Source organism: Cololabis saira, chromosome 16 (genome assembly GCF_033807715.1).
Source record: "Cololabis saira isolate AMF1-May2022 chromosome 16, fColSai1.1, whole genome shotgun sequence".
In the NCBI taxonomy this organism is placed as follows: domain Eukaryota; kingdom Metazoa; phylum Chordata; class Actinopteri; order Beloniformes; family Belonidae; genus Cololabis; species Cololabis saira.
This window is the reverse complement of record NC_084602.1, coordinates 10,178,869-10,197,028: the sequence shown is the minus strand read 5'-3', so window position 1 is coordinate 10,197,028 and position 18,160 is coordinate 10,178,869. Positions and strand designations below refer to the sequence as shown.

At 37.7% G+C, this 18,160-nt stretch overlaps 1 protein-coding gene across 2 annotated transcripts in view; it reads left to right on the top strand.

The window, feature by feature from the left end:
• The window catches only part of pals1a (protein associated with LIN7 1, MAGUK p55 family member a), a 57,048-nt gene that overhangs the window by 14,522 nt on the left and 24,366 nt on the right, over window positions 1-18,160 (top strand). For both annotated transcript variants that reach the window (XM_061743138.1, XM_061743137.1), the window contains exon 2: window positions 17,086-17,406. In XM_061743138.1, the coding sequence (XP_061599122.1) occupies window positions 17,212-17,406 (195 nt within the window). In that variant the 5' untranslated portion in view covers window positions 17,086-17,211. The remainder of the gene's footprint in view (window positions 1-17,085; window positions 17,407-18,160) is intronic.

The window sequence follows — 18,160 nt, the reverse complement described above, 5'->3', positions numbered from 1 at the left end:
GAACTATTCCATCTATACTGGCTAGTTGCTCATCAGTTTGCTCATCTACCTATTTCAATACTGAGCAGTATGTTACAATATGCTGATATCCAACACTTGTTATATTGCTGTAGGTTGTGGTATTTCCAACAAAGTTAAAATATCTCTGATATAATCATTTTAATACATTTTGCCTGAGAGAAGTTTGTCCTTTGTGTGTATTACGTTTCTTTAATACAAAAGGTCACTTAAGACCATCAGAATGTGGTGAATGCAACTGCAAGAAATAAGAATGAAAACATAAATAATGTTTTGTTCCAAATTCAGATGTTGATCAGAAAGAACAAGATTGTAAGAGAAGGTTTTGATGTTCCTAGTATAATGGGTAACCTCTTAAAGCAAAGCAGTCAGGGCCAATCAAGGACCTGTGTTTTGTCTGAGTTAAGATGGAAATTTGAGACATCCAATCAGTGATACAAGCATTTGCTATATCAAAAATGCAGTGTTCAAATTATGCATTTTTAACAGTGGATGACCTTTTATTTTTAAATATGTATGTTTTCATATTGTCAAATACACCAAATCAAGACATCAACAATTGTATAGTACACTGAACAAGAAATGCCTACACAGTGCTTACAAAAAGATTAAGCTAAAGCCTTCTGTTAAATTAATGTACACTGACAGAACTGTACAACCACTTACCAGACTATTTATTATTGGGATCTGATGATAAAGGTAGACTAGTAGGACAACAAAGAGTTTGATGAGGTCCATGTCAAGTACAACCACTGGCAGACATAAGACCTGAAAGAGAGGAGATAAAAGAAGACAGGAGGACATGCATCCTCTTAAGTGAAAGATGAAATCATCTAAAGCAGCAACACTTCGGCTCTTTTAATTGCACAGGTTGCAAATTACGATCAAATGGCTAAATTCACTCAAAAACATAACAGCTGGGACGCCCAAGTGGCTCACCTAGTAGAACATGTACAACATACTGTTATCACAGCGACCAAGGTCTGAATCCGGCTTGGGCCCTTTGCATCCTCTCTCACCTCTGTGTTTCCCATCTATTTCTACTGCTGCTGACCAATTAAGCAGAAAAGGTTTCCTGGGTGTCACAAAGGCCAGCAAGTTGTTCCCTCCAAGTCCACAACCACTCATAGGAGTTTGAATGCAATGCCTAAAAGGTGACAGGAGCAAAAGATTTACATTTTTACTTACAAGATAATTTATACAAAAGCATTGTGTGCAGATAATTAAGACAATTTACTCCACACTCCAAAATATTTGTTACATATATTCGGTTTACTTACCTTGGAATTCTTAGATCTTAGCAATGCCACCAGTCTTCAACTTACTCTGAAGTGTCAAAAAAAAAAAACACTGAAACAAAGGCTCAAATGTTCTTCAGAAACAGTTTAATTTATTTGAACGCATGGATATCCAAGAAACTCTGCAAACTCACTGCTGGTATCAGATTATAACAAAAAAACAAAATCATAAAACTCCCTGCATGTAAAGTAAAGTCCTGTTCTCTTTCTGGGTCAATTGACCCAATCTGCTTTTACGGTTCCTTCTTTCATCCCTTACTCCATCCTCCTTCCTTCCTTTCCTTCATTCCTACCTCTTTTCCTTCCTTCTTCCCCTCTGTCCCTCTTTCCTCCCCATTTTCTTTGCTTCTTTTCTCCCTCTTCTCTTCCTTTCCTCCCTTCTGTCCCTCCATTCCCCCTTCCTTCTTTCATCCCTTCCTCCATCCTCCTTCCTTCATCCCTTCTTCTTTCCTTTCCCTCCTCAACATTATGCCTCCGGTAAAAATGAGCCTTAAACGCTCCATATCTGCAAAATGTCTGCTTGCACTCAGCTCCAAAACACTTAAACAAACAGCGTGGTTCATTTCGATGAAGTTTACAATGAAGCACATAACCTCTCAATGTCTTAACCGACTTGCCACAGAAATTACAATTCAACATTTTGCCAAACCTGGGTAAACTCTCTGAAGATAACGTTAGTTAAGTTAACTTACTCTTAAATTAAACAAATACATGAACCAAAGTGAAGAATATCTTTCACTTACGTTTCCACGAGGCAGGAGTGCGTTGTGCGTTGGATTGAGCGCGCTGAAGTGGTTGAGTCCAGAGGGGTTCGAAAGTTCACTGCGCTCCGTTAATTGATGGCCCATCCGTCTGAGGGCACTGGGGCCCGCCCAACTGCACCTGCAGCCTCACGCAATGTTCTCAACGACGAGCTTCGTTTTTTTTTGTTTTTTTTTTTCAACCTTTTGGTTGGCTTGTTTGCAGGATCACAGCAGCTAGAATATTTTTTCTTTTGGTTATTTGCTATTGGGCCATAAAAACATTCTAAATGATTTTAATAAAAATGTACAATATGTAAAATCGTAGACCCTAGCTTCAACCAATTAATGACTAACAAGATTTAGTATATTAAAGTATAATTACAGTATATTAAAGAAAAGCCCCACAGATTTTTTTTTCTGTTATAGGTAGAAACACGAAATTTACTGTGGAAACTATCAAGACATGTGACTACATAGGAAAAAATATTTTTTTTGGATTTCACATATTTATCATGGCTTAATTTGTTGACAAAGTTGGTTTTCTTTTAAAAACGAATAAAAAAATCCCAAACATACGTTTAACTTTAATTTGGCAAGCTAAATATCAGATTTACACTGGATGACTACACATATTATCAAAATTGAAGTTGCTTTTAATCAAGTGGTACCAAGCATTTGATATATTGTAGCTTTCGAGAAACAGCCATTACTGCATCACATTGTTTTTAATTATTAGTCACAAGGGGTCTCTGATTTGAGCAGTTTTCACACAAAATTGTGTAAACATAGGTTCATATGTTCAAAACTATTTTGAATTTATTTTTCACTTAGGGACTGTGTAGACTCAATAAAAATCTATTATAAAAATTATTTTCCAATAAGTTTTCAGGGAGAACTGGTTAGGGAAGTAGCTCCACACCTATGGTTTCATCTTGTATTTTTCAGATTTTCAATAAAAGACATAACCCAGTCACCAGAATAACATTTTGGCATTTTATTTTCACAGGTACTGAATATATACAAGCTGATGACTGTGACCGTAGATTGCCATTTAGAACAGACCGGATCAGCCAAATCAGTACAACCTGATCTCACAAAAATCCGTTAAAATGCCCACGACCTCTCACCACTATTTTCCGTGGTACCAACACGGAAAGTGGTATAATTCCGTGTGGGCACCACGGATATTGTACCATGCAAAGTCAAGGGGATCCGTGGTCGTGATATATACATGGATTATGACATTATTATTATTTATATATTATTCTTTGTTATAGTGGCTAAATTATGCGTTTTTGTCGCGCAAGGTACTGTTTGTTACTGTTAGTTTGTAAAAGCATGTTTTTAACGCTGTTTTAAACTTAAACTTAAACTTTATTTATTTATATAGCACTCTTTATGCAACACAAAGTGCTTTACAAAAATACATTAAAAAAAACAATCTCCCTTGACCCCCCCCCCACACACACACACACTCCCCGTACCCTCATTCATAAGACATACACACACATACACACAGCATACTATACAGATGCAGACCCACCCGGCACCCCCCACCCTTATAAAATGGAGTATGGCTGAGCACTGATAGACCAGGTGAGGAAACACCGTCCTATGGGAGCCATCCACACCGAGAGCCGTCCAAGCCCATGACTAAAGGGGACGCCGCCGCAGAGACCCCGCGGACCCAGACAGAGAGGGGCCCACACCACGGCTATAAAGCCCTGGAGCATGACCCCCAAATATCCAGGCCCTGGAGCAGGACCCCCAACTATCCAGGCCAGGACAGCAGGACAGCAGGACAGTAGAAGCAACATTAAAAAATAAATGAGTAAATAAGTAATAAAATAAATAAGTAATTAATAAAAGCTTTAAGAGGAACTTAAGAGGAATAAAATTACATATAGGAAAACATTAATAAGTAGTGCTAAACAAGTAAAAGGAGATTCAGTTAGCTAATTTAAAAAGGTGAGTCTTGAGCCGACCTTTAAAAGCATCGACAGTCTCTACGGCCCTGAATTCCTCCGGCAGGCTGTTCCACAGACGTGGGCCATAAAAATGAAATGAAGCTTCACCAAAGGTTTTGGTTCTCACTTTGGGAACAGATAAAAGACCGGTACCGGAGGATCTCAGGGTCCGCGAGGGCCGATATGGTAAAAGCAGGTCTGAAAGATAAGAAGGGCCAAGGCCGTTAAGACACTTAAAAACAAGTAAAAGAACCTTAAAATCGGTTTTAGCAGTGTTTTATTGAGGTTTTCAGACTCCTAGCTAAAAGTGTTAGTGAACTATGCAAAAGAAGACACAAAATAGGCCCCATTCCATTAGTCAGGAGGCTCTGAGACCTATACGTTTACACCCTCCTAACCAGCCAGGACGTTTTGGAGGAAACACTGTTGCAGAAGTCATAGAAGTCAGATTTTTTTATATGTTGTTTGGGGGCATCCCCTGAACAGACAGACGTTAGTTTGGTGCAGATCGGACCTGTACTTTTCGATGGGCGGGGCTTTGAAACTTCACCTTTTCCAACATTCGAACGGACGCCATTGCCACAACATTTGACCAAACCAGGTAAAACTTGACCTGTGGGCTCCATATGGGGCCTTGATTGGGCTTGCCAAGTCTCAACTCTGTGAAACCTCTGCAACGCCAACTAGCTATGTGGAAGTCGTACAGCCACGGGACCAAAAGATCCTAGCAAAGGGCCTTCTGCATTGCAACATAGTCAAAAATCAGCCTCCCAGCTCAAAGCGTTAGTGAATTATTCAAAAAACACCCAAAAAAGGCCCAAAAAAGTCACCACACACGGTGACCTTTGGGACTTCCGAAGGTCGCACGGGTCTGGACCTCGGCACAGTGGATGAGAGTCACCTCCTGATACAGAATCTAGAATTTCAGCCTCCTAGCTCAAAGCGTTAGTGAACTATGCAAAAAAAGACACGAAATAGGCTTTGCACGGCCGAAACGCAACACACGCGGTGACCTTTGACACTTCCGAAGGTCACACAGATCTGAAACTCGGCACAGTGGATGAGAGTCACCTCCTGATACAGAGTCTAGAATTGCAGCTTCCTAGCTCAAAGCGTTAGTGAACTGTGAAAAAAAAGACACGAAATAGCGCTTTGCAGGGCCGAAACGCAACACACGCGGTGACCTTTGACACTTCCGAAGGTCACACAGATATGAAACTCGGCACAGTGGATGAGAGTCACCTCCTGATACAGAGTCTAGAATTGCAGCCTCCTAGCTCAAAGCGTTAGTGAACTGTGCAAAAAAAGACACAAAATATGCTTTGCAGGGCCGAAACACAACACATGCGGTGACCTTTGACACTTCGGAAGGTCACACAGATCTGAAACTTGGCACAGTGGATGAGAGTGACCTCCTGATACAGAGTCTAGAATGTCAGCTTCCTAGCTCAAAGCGTTAGTGAACTGTGCAAAAAAAGACACAAAATAGGCCCCATACCATTAGTCAGGAGGCTCTCAGACCTATAAGTTTCTACACCCTGAGCATTAATAACTTGTCATAATCGAAGGAGAACTAATTAAAACGGATGTCCTTAACATAGTCACACATCTTTTTCTGCACAGCAATCACTTGACTTTCTTCATAAAAATGCATCTTTGTAGTTATGTCTTAGTTTAGTTAGCATTTTGACAGTAAAATATATTTAAACATATATGTTTTACCTTGAAATCAACATTATTTAACAAAAATATACCCTTTAACGTCTTTTTTCTGTAGACATTAAGGTATGTTTTTGCTGAATGGTGAAAGGTTTTATATTGTAAATTTAAATGTACACATCAGAAAAATCTGTAATTTAAACAGAATAATACTGTCAATTTTAGGGTAATTACATGTTTGTGACATTGCAATATTTTAACATTGTTTTTGCCATATTTTTACAGTAAAATTGTGTGATTTCTACATATTATGGCAGTAAAAATCAAAGTTATGCACTGTTTCTTGTTTTAGGGTAATTCAATGTATCTACTACAGTGATGTACCATTTTAGATTTTATGATCTTTTACTGTTGCAATTTGATAGTTTTTTACTGTAATTTCTACAACGATTTTTTAAAACCGTTAACATCTTGTTTCTGTAGAAATGAAGGTATGTTTTTGCTGAATGGTTAAAGGTTTTATACTGTAAATTTAAATGTATACATCAGCAAAATCTGTAATTTAGACAGAATAATAACATTAATTTTAGGGTAATTACATGCTCATGACATTACGGTATTTTCACATACATTTTACCAACATTTCATATTTCACAGTAAAATTGTATGTTTTCTACATATTATAACAGTAAAAATTAAAGTTATATACTGTTTCTTGGATTAGAGTAATTCACTGTATCTACTACGGTGATATACTATTTTGGATTTATGATCTTTTACTGTTGCTATTTGTCAGTTTTTTACCGTAATGTCAACAAAAACATTTTACTATATTTTTAACATATTATTTATGTAGAAATTACAGTATGTTTTTGCTGAATGTTGAACAGTTTTATACTGTAAATTTAAATGTAAACATCAGCTAAATCTGTAATTTAGACAGAATAATACCATTAATTTTAGGGTATTTACATGCTTGTGATATTACGGTATTTTCAAATTAATTTTACCAAAAAATTATAATTTTACAGTAAAATTGTGTGATTTCTACATATTATTACAGTAAAAAGTATAGTTATGTACTTTTTCTTGATTTAGGGTAATATAATGTATCTACTACAGTGATATACTATTTTGGATTTTACGGTCTTTTACTGTTGCTATTTTACAGTTTTTCACTGCAATTTTTACGAACATTTCTTACAGTGTAGACAATAGGCTGGACTGGAGATGCAACAATGATGCTAACTACAAAAAGGGACAGAGCAGACTGGAGTTCTGGAGGAATCTTGGGTCCTTCATTTCTAGCAAGATGTTGAATATCTTTTATTAGTTGGTTGTGGAGACTTCAATCACATCTGCAGTCATCTGTTGGGGGCGCAGCATCAGAGTCAGTGACTTCAAGAATCTGAACAAACTGATAAAAAAGGCTGGTTCTGTTCTGGGGTCTCTATTGTGCAAAGAAGGATAACTCATTAAATCATAAATATAATGGAAAACACAGAGCATCCTTTTGACGAGAAAATAATTCAACAACAGTGTCTTCAGTCAGAGGCTTCTTCAGATCTGTTGCAGCACAGACCGCGACAGGAGATCCTTCCTGTCCACAGGTCAACATGGAGAAATGTGTTGGTTCCCTAGGTCTCTGAAATAACTTTAAACTGACTAAAGTAATTATAAACTAGAACATTTCAGGAAATGTGGATACGGGCATGCCCTACTGCCCATTCGTCCCCTCTTAATGAATTCAATTTATAATGCACTTTACATTCGATGAATCTCAAAGTGCTAACAGAGATCATTATTCATGCTTATGTTCAGGGCGTTTCAGCGTGGTTCAAGTTAACGGTTCATTCATTTATGGTTAATGGTGGTCAGGAACCACAACCCCTGCTTTACAGGGGGTGTGGTTTTGGTTGTGTTTGGGGTTGTTTCTGTTTTGTCTGAGGTGGTTGCTGTGATTAAAAATGGCCAATAAACCACACCCCCTGCAAAGTAGCGGGTATGGTTTATTGGTTGGAGGTGGGTCTGGTTGTACTGCATTCAATCCTATGCTCCTGCATACTAATGCATAGGTTTTTTGTTGCCTTGGTAAAAAGCTTGACATAAATGAATGGGGACAGTTGGCCGGCATTTTGACGTTCATTTTCTGTAAATCACAGCTTCATGAAATTTTAATAGGTTGTAGTTCAAAGCGGCGCGAGTTTTGGGCGACAATTGAATGACGTGTGTACGATAACCTGTTACCTAGCAACGTGCGTCCAAAGTCGAATTAATTAATTAATTTTTTTTTTATTGAAAGTTCAATATCTCAAAAAAAAAAAGCCCAATAGTCGAATTTTTGTCTATATTTGAGGGCTTCAGTCGACCAAGAATTTCTTTGGTTTATTACAGCCCTAATAGAGAGTGTGATCATCTTTTAGCATAACATTTTTTTTTATTCACTTTTCATTTGACATGAGTTCTTTAGTATATGTAATATGTCCTCATGTTTTGCACTGGTATATACACTCAACGGTGAGTTGTGTGACATTACTGAGATGTGTGCAGGATTAAAATGATCACACAGAATCACCATGTTTTGAAGGAAATGTAACAACAAATCATGAGCTGCTTAATGCACTTATTGTTCTCCACTTCAAAACTCAGATTGACTGAAGAAATCAGGTTTAGGAGCAGAATTACTGGGTGCAAATTCAGCAGAGGCAGGGCAAGAAGTCTAGCTCACGTGGAGAAGTCCTGGGCACACTGACCTTGTGGCCATTTATCTCTCATTCAAAGCAGGAGAACGCTCATGGCAGATCATTTTCTGCTCAGTTCCTCAGCTGCAAGTGATGCCTTTGTTTTCAACAATAATACAACTTCCTTGTGAGGATGTTTTTTTTCTATTTTACTCTCAAAACCACTGAACCATTTTTTTGTCACTTGAGCACGATGAATCATGAAATTGTCATCTTGGGATATGACTGCTGTATTCTACATACCTGCTCATTCAGGATATTCAGGTAGTCAGCTGGAGTTACAATGAACCTGAACCTGACCAACTAAAACGGTCCCAGATCATTATACTGCTACTGCAGACTTAGTAGGCACATGATGCACCACTTCATCGCTGATGCCCCCGTCTGAACGGGGTAAATCTTGACTCATCAAACCACATGACCTGTTTTCCATTGATCAATGTTTTTGCTTTCTAAGAACGGATACTATTTATTTTTCCATGGACTATCACTGAGTGGAGTTGTTTTTGTTAGGTTATGCAACTGTTGAGTACTGTGAAGTTTTGTTTGGAAATGCTCTAACCTTTACTATCAAATGTTTGAGATTTCGCTCATGGTGATCATTTAAGGTTGTTCCGTGACATGTTTGTTCACCATTACCCTTCCAGGTTTAGTTCATGTGGTGGACAGTTCTTGTGTCAATTCTGCAATCTCCTGATTTGTTTAGTTTGCTCAATGACAGTAATTTGGAACAGAGATCTGTATCATGTTTTTTCACAACCACAAGATGTGTCTTCTCACGTGGATGTTTCAACAATGAGAGGTTCCTTTGTATCAGTTTGTTAAATAACTTTAGTTAGTGGTGCTTTTTTTTCAGTGGAAGGCTGTATCTTACGTTTTTTGATTTGGTCTGGCAGTTTACACTCAGTGAAGCAAACACTATTGCTTCATTTTCTTTTTTTTTCAGTCAGTTGAGGGAGAAAAAAGGATTTTGAACTAGAAACAGAGCGAGCACTCCTTTTGGCACAAAATACTGAGTTCGTCTTTCAACACTTGGCCTGTAAATACCAAGATGTGTTTTTTGGGGGCTTTTTTTGGTTTTTGGCCCTTAACACCAACCCCATACTGTGTTATCCTATCCATCCATTTTTTAGTTTTGAATAACACCTTAAAATTAAATGTCAACTTACAATAAATAAGCCTGTCTTAAAGAGTTGGGTTTGTGGAGTTCCAGGAATTTAAGGTTTCTTGGAAAAAATGACGTAAAGTGAAAGGAGTCCTAATCTTCTGCACACAATAACATCAGCTTTTTCAGTGCTTTAGTTGAAACATCATTGTCCTGGTGAAAACTAAGCCAAATGTTTCACAAACTTTACCAAACTTGTATCATGTGGAGGCTTTGAGTATGTAGTGATTTAAACTGAAAAAGTCAAATAAACGCTGACAGGGATAAACATTAACCATATACATACAAACCTAGTTATTTCATAAATAAGTAACGGCTGCTAAAATGCGGTGAGTAAATTGAACTCAAAATGTATTTCACCTTTTTAAGAAAAAAAGCGATATAGCTGCTTCCACTTTCCACACTAAAACTCACGTCTAACTACTGGTTTAACTGGAAAAAAGAAAAAGGTTTGAATGTTTACATGAGTTCATCCTTGTCCCCGCAAACAGTAAAATTCAAAGCTACGTATCAACAACTTGTCTTCAACCATGAGAGCAGCTTCTCAACTGGTCTGGCTTCGGGACCCATCACCCCTTAATGAAGAGCTATAACACAAAATCTAGAAAAATCTTCTAGTTCTTAAATCTATTCATTGAAAATTAGAGATGCACCGTTCAGGATTTTGAGGGCTGATCACCGATAACTGATCTCCAAAATCAGTATCTGCCGATCTCGATGTTGCCGATCACAGCGTGAAATCCATAAATTCGTCAATAGTATTGTCTCATGTACAACACTGACATTGGTATAAAAATTAGGAGATGAGAAGGTATCATGAATTGTCTGTTTTATTGCAGGCTGAGGCAAAGTGCTAGTATTTCACACTCTAGAGATGATTTAGACTCGGCTTACAAAGAGTAAATGTAGCTTACTAGCTTAAGCTTTCCTGCAGCGGTTTGTTGTTGTAAACGTCATCTGATCGGCCCGCTTTGAACTATTATTTTCCGATCTCCGATCAAAACCGATAGGGGCATTATCGGGCCGATACCGATCGGTTGCCGATCAATCGGTGCATCTCTATTGAAAATCTAAAGTATATCATACCTCAGATTGTACAGAATTAGTAATGCTTTCATGCACAAACATGAAGTACAAAGTGCAACTACTGAAAAGTAGTTCCAAAAAGACTCAAATACTGAATAAAGCTTTAGCTGAGTACCCTCTTACTGAAAATAAAAAAGAAGAATATAAAATTTTTTTTGTTGTATTTTTTAAATTTAGGTACCAAATACATTTTTATTTCTGACAAAGGGCAACAAACATGATCAGTAGGCATTGGCCTCTGTATTCAGTCAGTGGTTGCATCACTGCTATTTATTTTCATTTATTGTGCTCTTTGTTGCAACTGCAGCTTTTTAAAAGATACAAAGGTCTAGACTCAGTTTTGATAAAAGGAACGATCATGTTTTTTTCATTAGAGAAAAAAGTTACAAAACAAATCTCCTGTTTTGTACTTAAGGAAGATGTATCTTTATATGTAGTATTATTATTATTAATATTGTTGTTTTCTTCAAATTCAGAAATTAACACATATTTAGGTATTTGTTACAATTGACTTTAAACTTTAAAACTGTTAAACTAATTAATCAATAACCTTACAGTTAGTCCATCAGAAGCTTCTAATGCCAAATCATCACCATGTGAAATTACCTCAAACTGTGTAAATTCTTGGTCAACCTTGTGTAAACTTCTGACATTGAAGAAACCAATAAAAAACAGTCTAAAAGGAATTCTCTTTATCATAACTGTGACATTATATAAATTAAGAAGTTTAAGTTAAAGATAAGACTGATTTATAAAACAGTAAATGTTTCCTGAACATTACTGTCAGAAACAAAGGTACAGTTTATGTCTTTTGGGTGCAGCTGTATTTATTCATCAGAAATCTGACTCTTGAGTTCAGGCTTTCATCCTGCAGAAACGATCCAAGAAAAACAAATGGGTAATTCGTTTTTGTTGCTTGAGCGCTCTTAAAAGCTTGGACTTCCTAATTTTTCATCCCTACCCAGCCTTCTGAAGTGGTAGGTAGTAAATCCTCCTGCCCTTGCGTCCACTCAGTGATGTCTGAGCATTAGAGGGGAACCACTCATAGTCTGTCATCTTATCACATTTTTACGGCTCTGGCAGATTTCAGACCGAGACCTTATCTGACAGTTTCTTTGCCTCTCGTGTCAGCTACTCAGTCTGTTTGCGTCTTAATTTTTAATTGGCCACATCATTTCTCAGTACATTTTTTTTTTTGTCCTGTTTGACGTTTTCCAGTGAACATCTGAATCATGGGAATGTGTTTCAAACCTGAGCTGCTTGTACGCATGGATGCTGCTTTTGTTTGTGCAGAGGATAGTAAGAAGCCCTCGACCCAGAGAACACAACTCCCACACTCAAACAGGGTGATGGAAGCATAATGATGTGGGGCTGTTTTGCAATTTCAGGCTCAAGGAATCTTGTTTGGATGCACTGGATCATGAAAAGAGAAGATTATTTATTTTTTATTTTTTATTATGTTGAAATGCTGAGAAATTGTTCTTAAAAAAAAAAAATTAAATCTGCTTGCAGTCAAGCTTTAAGTTGCTGCTGGGTCTTCCAACGTGAGTAGTGACTGAAAAACATACTTCTAAATTCAACCAAAACTTTTATAAAGACAATAAAATCAAGATCCTCGAGTAGCCCTCTCAGCTCTGTCCTGTTGAGTATACTGGGAGGGAGCTCAAGGTTAATGTCCTTTATTGGAAGATGATTCAGATGAGCTGGAACAATTTGCCATGAATGAATTGGCAAAGATCCCTCAAGAGACATATTTTAATTTGGGGACCGTTTTGGAACCAAATGAACTATTAACTCCTTTGGTTGGTAGTTTATGGTGGTATTTATTCAATGTAATTAAAAAAAAAAATTTCTCTTGAAATGGGTCTGGTACCGCTCTTATTAGTCATTTTCACTTGTACAGAGAATAATGATGGGTTCACTGTGAGCTTGTCATCAAGGTCTACACAAGTCCGACAGCAGTCCACTAATTTGAGCCGGGTTGTGTTGGAGCAGAGCAACATCTAAAACATGCAGGATTTGCTAATACATGTGACCCCAAAGCAATTATACATCAAGTCTTTTTTTCTCAGTTTCTGTAATGTATTAGCAATCACCAGTTTTTGTAAAATAAGTTGTTCTGTAGGTCTGCAGCAGAGATGATATTTAGATATGCGTTAATGACGATGTTTGTGACTTTGGTCATCTGATATAATCCCAGTGTAGTCCAGATTTCTCAGTGTACACATACAGGACCGTCTCAGAAAATTAGAATATTGTGATAAAGTTCTTTATTTTCTGTAATGCAATTTAAAAAAAAAAACAAAAAAGTCATACATTCTGGATTCATTACAAATCAACTGAAATATTGCAAGCCTTTTATTATTTTAATATTGCTGATTATGGTTTACAGTTTAAGATTAAGATTCCCAGAATATTCAAATTTTTTGAGATAGGATATTTGAGTTTTCTTAAGCTGTAAGCCATGATCAGCAATATTAAAATAATAAAAGGCTTGCAATATTCCAGTTCATTTGTAATGAATCCAGAATGTATGACGTTTTTGTTTTTGTAATTGCATTACAGAAAATCACAATATTCTAATTTTCTGAGACAGTCCTGTAGAAGAGAGGATGGTTTACCTGCAGTGCAGGAGGGAACTTGAACTTTTTTATCAGAAACAACAGGGAAATTGTCCCTCACTGTTGCACTGTGGCGTTACCAAAATTTTAAGGTCAAATACACTTGGAGCACAAGTGAAGCGTTACGGTTGTCCGCTCGCACGCTCCCTTCCCCCATCCGTGGAATTCTGTTCTCAGAGCTGCCTGGCATTCCTCACCGCTGCATCATGGGACCTGCATACGTGTGTGAGAGAGAGGGACTGCAGTCCTGGTGGCGAGAGATAGCATATCAAACATGGTTTTTGTTGTGGCACTGAGAGATAAGGGATCCATCCATCACTCACCTTGTTTGTTTTTACCTCCTCTCTCTCCATTCCCCTCCACCTTGCTTTCCCTCTCTTATCCCATCCTCTGTTTTCTCATCGGAGCACCCTCCTCCTCCCCTGATAGCACTTGGACCACCTGGTCGCTCACAAAACCGTTGTCATGGTTATGTGTGGAGAGCGGGGGGGCTGTCATGTAAATCCTTACAGGGTGACATGAGACTGATGCATTAGGGTCAAACAGTCCTCCGCTGAGTCATGCTGGTTGTTTGTGACTGACACTGTCATTAAACCAGCTTCTCATCTTATGCTGAGCTACGTCATTGACACGCGGTGGGGTGTTACCGTCTGCTTCTAGAGTAACATCTAGTCCCCTCACGAAGAAAAACAGGGTCACTTGACCGAATGCTTCGTCCATTGTTTTATGCCATCTATGGTGGCGCTTCAGGCCGGGAAATTATAGACAAAAAAATCGCCTCTCAGGACTTTTATGCTGAATACAAACAGTAATTAACACGTAACTGAAAAGGTAACCTTTAAAAATAAGTATGCAAAATAATGAACCTATATTAAAACATAGATACATCACTTGACCAACAGAATTATGTTTTAATATTTTACCATTTTTACTTTTTCAAAGTCCAAAATGCTGATTTAGGGCCAATCCCAATACACCCCCTCGTCCTACTTTTCAGCCCTACCCCTAAATTTTGCACGTTCCCGTGAGGGTAGTGGTGTCCCAATTCCTCTTTGCATCTAGGGCTAGTGGACATAACGAGGGCTAGTGTGTATGAATCTATCCCTTCACAGCGAGGGATTTGAGATGCTGACTCGCCGACCGAGGGCCAGAGAAAATTTCCCAGAATGCTTTACGTCATCATTTGCAGACTGAATCAAACCAAAAAACATGGTGGACATTTCTCATTTTTTAGTGAATAAAATCAATATTTTGAGTTAGTTTCTGCATAAAAATCCGTTTTGATTACATTTCTAGCGAGAAATATATATTTTACTTTCATAATATTCACTCAGTGAATGTACATCATCACTCGCTTGCCCGTTGTTGCAAAGTTTTTTCAGATCTCGCCAGAATAAAGGCTGATTTATGGTTCCGCGTTACACCAACGCATAACCTACGCCGTAGGCTCTGCGTCGATTTAACGCGGAACCATAAATCAGGCTTAACGTCCCACCGCGCCTGTCACTTGTAAACCTTGCTTGTTAAGAGAGTTTCTCCCCATGGCGTGGCTTGAATGGCCTAGATATTGTAGATTGATAATAGTATTTAAAAAAATTTTAAGTTTCCATATGTGTTTGCGTGTTTTTGCCCACCTTTACCGAACATAAACCATGCAGTGACGTAGCAAGTGGTGTCCCAATCCCTAGGGAAGATTTCAAGGGCGCTACGCCTGTGGCTTCATTTTGAGGGCTAGTGGTAGAAAGTAGGGTGAACATTGGGATTGGCCCTTAAACTCTTCAGTCAGAATGTTTGACTTTTTCCTTGGAATTTTATTCCTCATTCCACAGTTTTATTTTCTCTAAGGCCTTTAATATACCATGTCATAGTGCAGTGGGTCCCAAACATATTCTGGTGGGCCACCCTTCTCCTGGGGCCCTAGGAAAAAATTCAAAGGGGTCCCCTCAGACTCATTAATCAATTTATATAGTAAGTAATCTGACAATAATGAAACATGTGCAATAAAAACAGAAATATATATATATATATATATATATATATATATATATATATATATATATATATATATATATATATATATATATATATATATATATATATATATTTTTTTTTATTTTCAAAATAAATATAAAGACCAATGGCGCACACTTATTTCCATCCATTCACCTCAGTACCACATTTTTTGTCCAAGATAGCTATTTTATTTTCAGCCTGCTAGTAGAGTAAACATGTTGATTTGTCTTTACTGTGACACAACATTAGCAGGACAGACTGAGCTGCTCTGAGCTGCATTAGCTTGTGTATTATCTGCAGTACTTACCACTTTCTTGATGCTTTTTTTTTTTTTTTTTGCCTTTTGTGTCTTACTGCCAGATGGGTAGCTTCTCTTCATTTTGATAGAGCCGCTCTCATCAGGTTGGTTTACGTAAGACGGGCCCCCCACTTTGGGAACCACTGATATGGCGTCTGCTGAAAAGGTCTGTAGATGCAGAAAGAGAGTGAGGTCAAGATAAAGCAGGAACTCTGAAAGCTCATCCTTTCTACGAACTTAGGAGACGGAAGGAAAGCAAACTATCTGGGGAAAAAAACAAAAATGTCTTACAGTAACATTAAGTGCATATCAGTATCACAAGATATCCCCATTTATATATCGCCCTCTTAATATATTAATATATTTTACAACAGCACAGTCCTCATGCTATTTAACTTTAAATGTTTTCTTAAAGATTGCCGTAAAACATTGACAACTTGACAACTGCACTGTAAACTCTCAAAAGTCCTCAGATGGAGCAGTTTTCCCCCATATACTCTTCACAAATATGTTACTTGAACTGGACAGATGGATGAACTAACTCATAAATATTTAAATAGTCTTCATACAGCAGAGCCTTAACACTTTGCAAACATATTAAACAATAAAGAAGCACAAGCAGATTCATCACATATTTTGGCTGCACATCCAAACTTTTTTCTTTACTTCATATTGTTCTGCTTTGTATGTTGGATAAAGATAATTATTTTTAAATCCTAGCAAATATAAAAATGCCTTCAAATGTTATACTGGACACTGTTGCACCTTATTTTAAGTTGAGAGTTTGAAAATTAAATTAAAAGTTTTAAAAAAAAGAAAGGGAAGTTTTTTGTCTTAACTGGTGCACTTTGATATTGAGATCTGCATGTAAAAAAATATATAGAAAAGGTTTAAGGATGTAATACCAGTGTATTAAGGTAGATAGACTGTAATTCCTTTTTAGTTGGATTTTATTAACAGAAATCCGTCTGTCCACTAACCTGGAGCACTCTTTCCTTCTTTTATTTATTTCCACACACAAAGATACAATCCCGTAACCTGCTGCAGTTTTGAAGAAAATGTGAGTTATTTATCAAGAAAAACAAACGAAAGAGAAAAGGCAAAGAGGATTTTGCACGATGTGAATAAAAACTGTTAGAAAAGGAGGAGAAATTGGCAGGCCTAGATGATGACATCAGCAGTGGAAATGCTTCTTCTTCCACCACAGAGAACAATGTCTAAAATGGTTAAACAGAAACTGAAAGTGAATAATGGTTTGTTGATTTTTACAGACTGTTATAACTTTGATCCCGTTGTTTCACTCGGGAGTGACTGCATCGGATCTGGTTAAGTCATATGTTTTACAGCATCTCTGACTGATTTAAAAAAAAATGTTTTTAAGTGTCTGTTGTTCAGATGTCACTGTTTTTCATGATTTAAGTTTTTTTTTTTTTGTTTTTTGAGATCTGATCCTTTCCTTTCCTGTTTCCTCTGCAGGTGATGGTAACATGGCTGCTGTATTTACCGAGTTACCCTCCTAGATTTCCCAATTATCTCAACATAATTTAAGCTACACACCCGTGGAGCTAAGCAAACACGGTCAGTGCAGCGCGAGTGTGAGGGATGACAACCTCCCACCTGAATGGCCACGTCGCTGGGGAGGGAGGAGGAGGAGGAGGAGGAGGAGGAGGAGGAGATGAAGAGCTACGGGGAGGACAGCAGCACAGGGAAATGGCTGTTGACTGTCCAGGAGAACTTGGGAGTCGAACGTTACCTGTCCGACGATCCGCACAGCTGGAGAGGATAAGACAACATCAGGTAGCTATGAAGAACTCACAGCACACGGAAAAATATAAAAAAAAAAACATCACATTAGTTTAGTATAACTTTTATGAGCGATTGTGTTTAAGTACGACTCGCACTAGTCACATGATGTTTTTCCATGACGTGTTACAGTACATTCATTGGTTTTTATCTTTACATCTCAACAAAGTAGGGGTATTTGTCGATTGTCATGGCAATAATTTGCCCTGTTGGACTCAAGGATATTCCAGCTTACGTAGTTGACTATAAACATTTTTAATAAAAGGAATTAGCTGCTGCTGGTAGATTTGCTCCTGTTTTTAAAGGTCCCATATTATGCTTTTCCTGATTTTCCAAGGTTGAAGCTGAGAGTCGATACCTATCCCAGTGTCGGAAATACTCCCCAATAGTGCTGAAAATAAAGGTTTCTGTATCGATGAGTGTTTACATCTGTTATAAAATATCATGCAATTTAAATGAACAGAATTACAATTCTCTTTTGTAAAAGCCACGGGAAGTTAATTTTTATTTGAGGTTCATAAAAGTAAATAAAATCAAATAAGGTAACTACGGATTATCCTGATCACATTTTCTTAGTCCTGAGTTCATGTCACTCAATCTTGAGTAATGAACTTGGAGTCCCAATCTGATATTTTGGCAATCGGCGGGAAAAAAAGAAGCAGAGGTCAGTGTTGCCAAGTAGCTACTGGCCTCACAATTTGTATATAATTGTGATGGATGCTGTAGGAGAGAGGAATGAAGTCGTGGG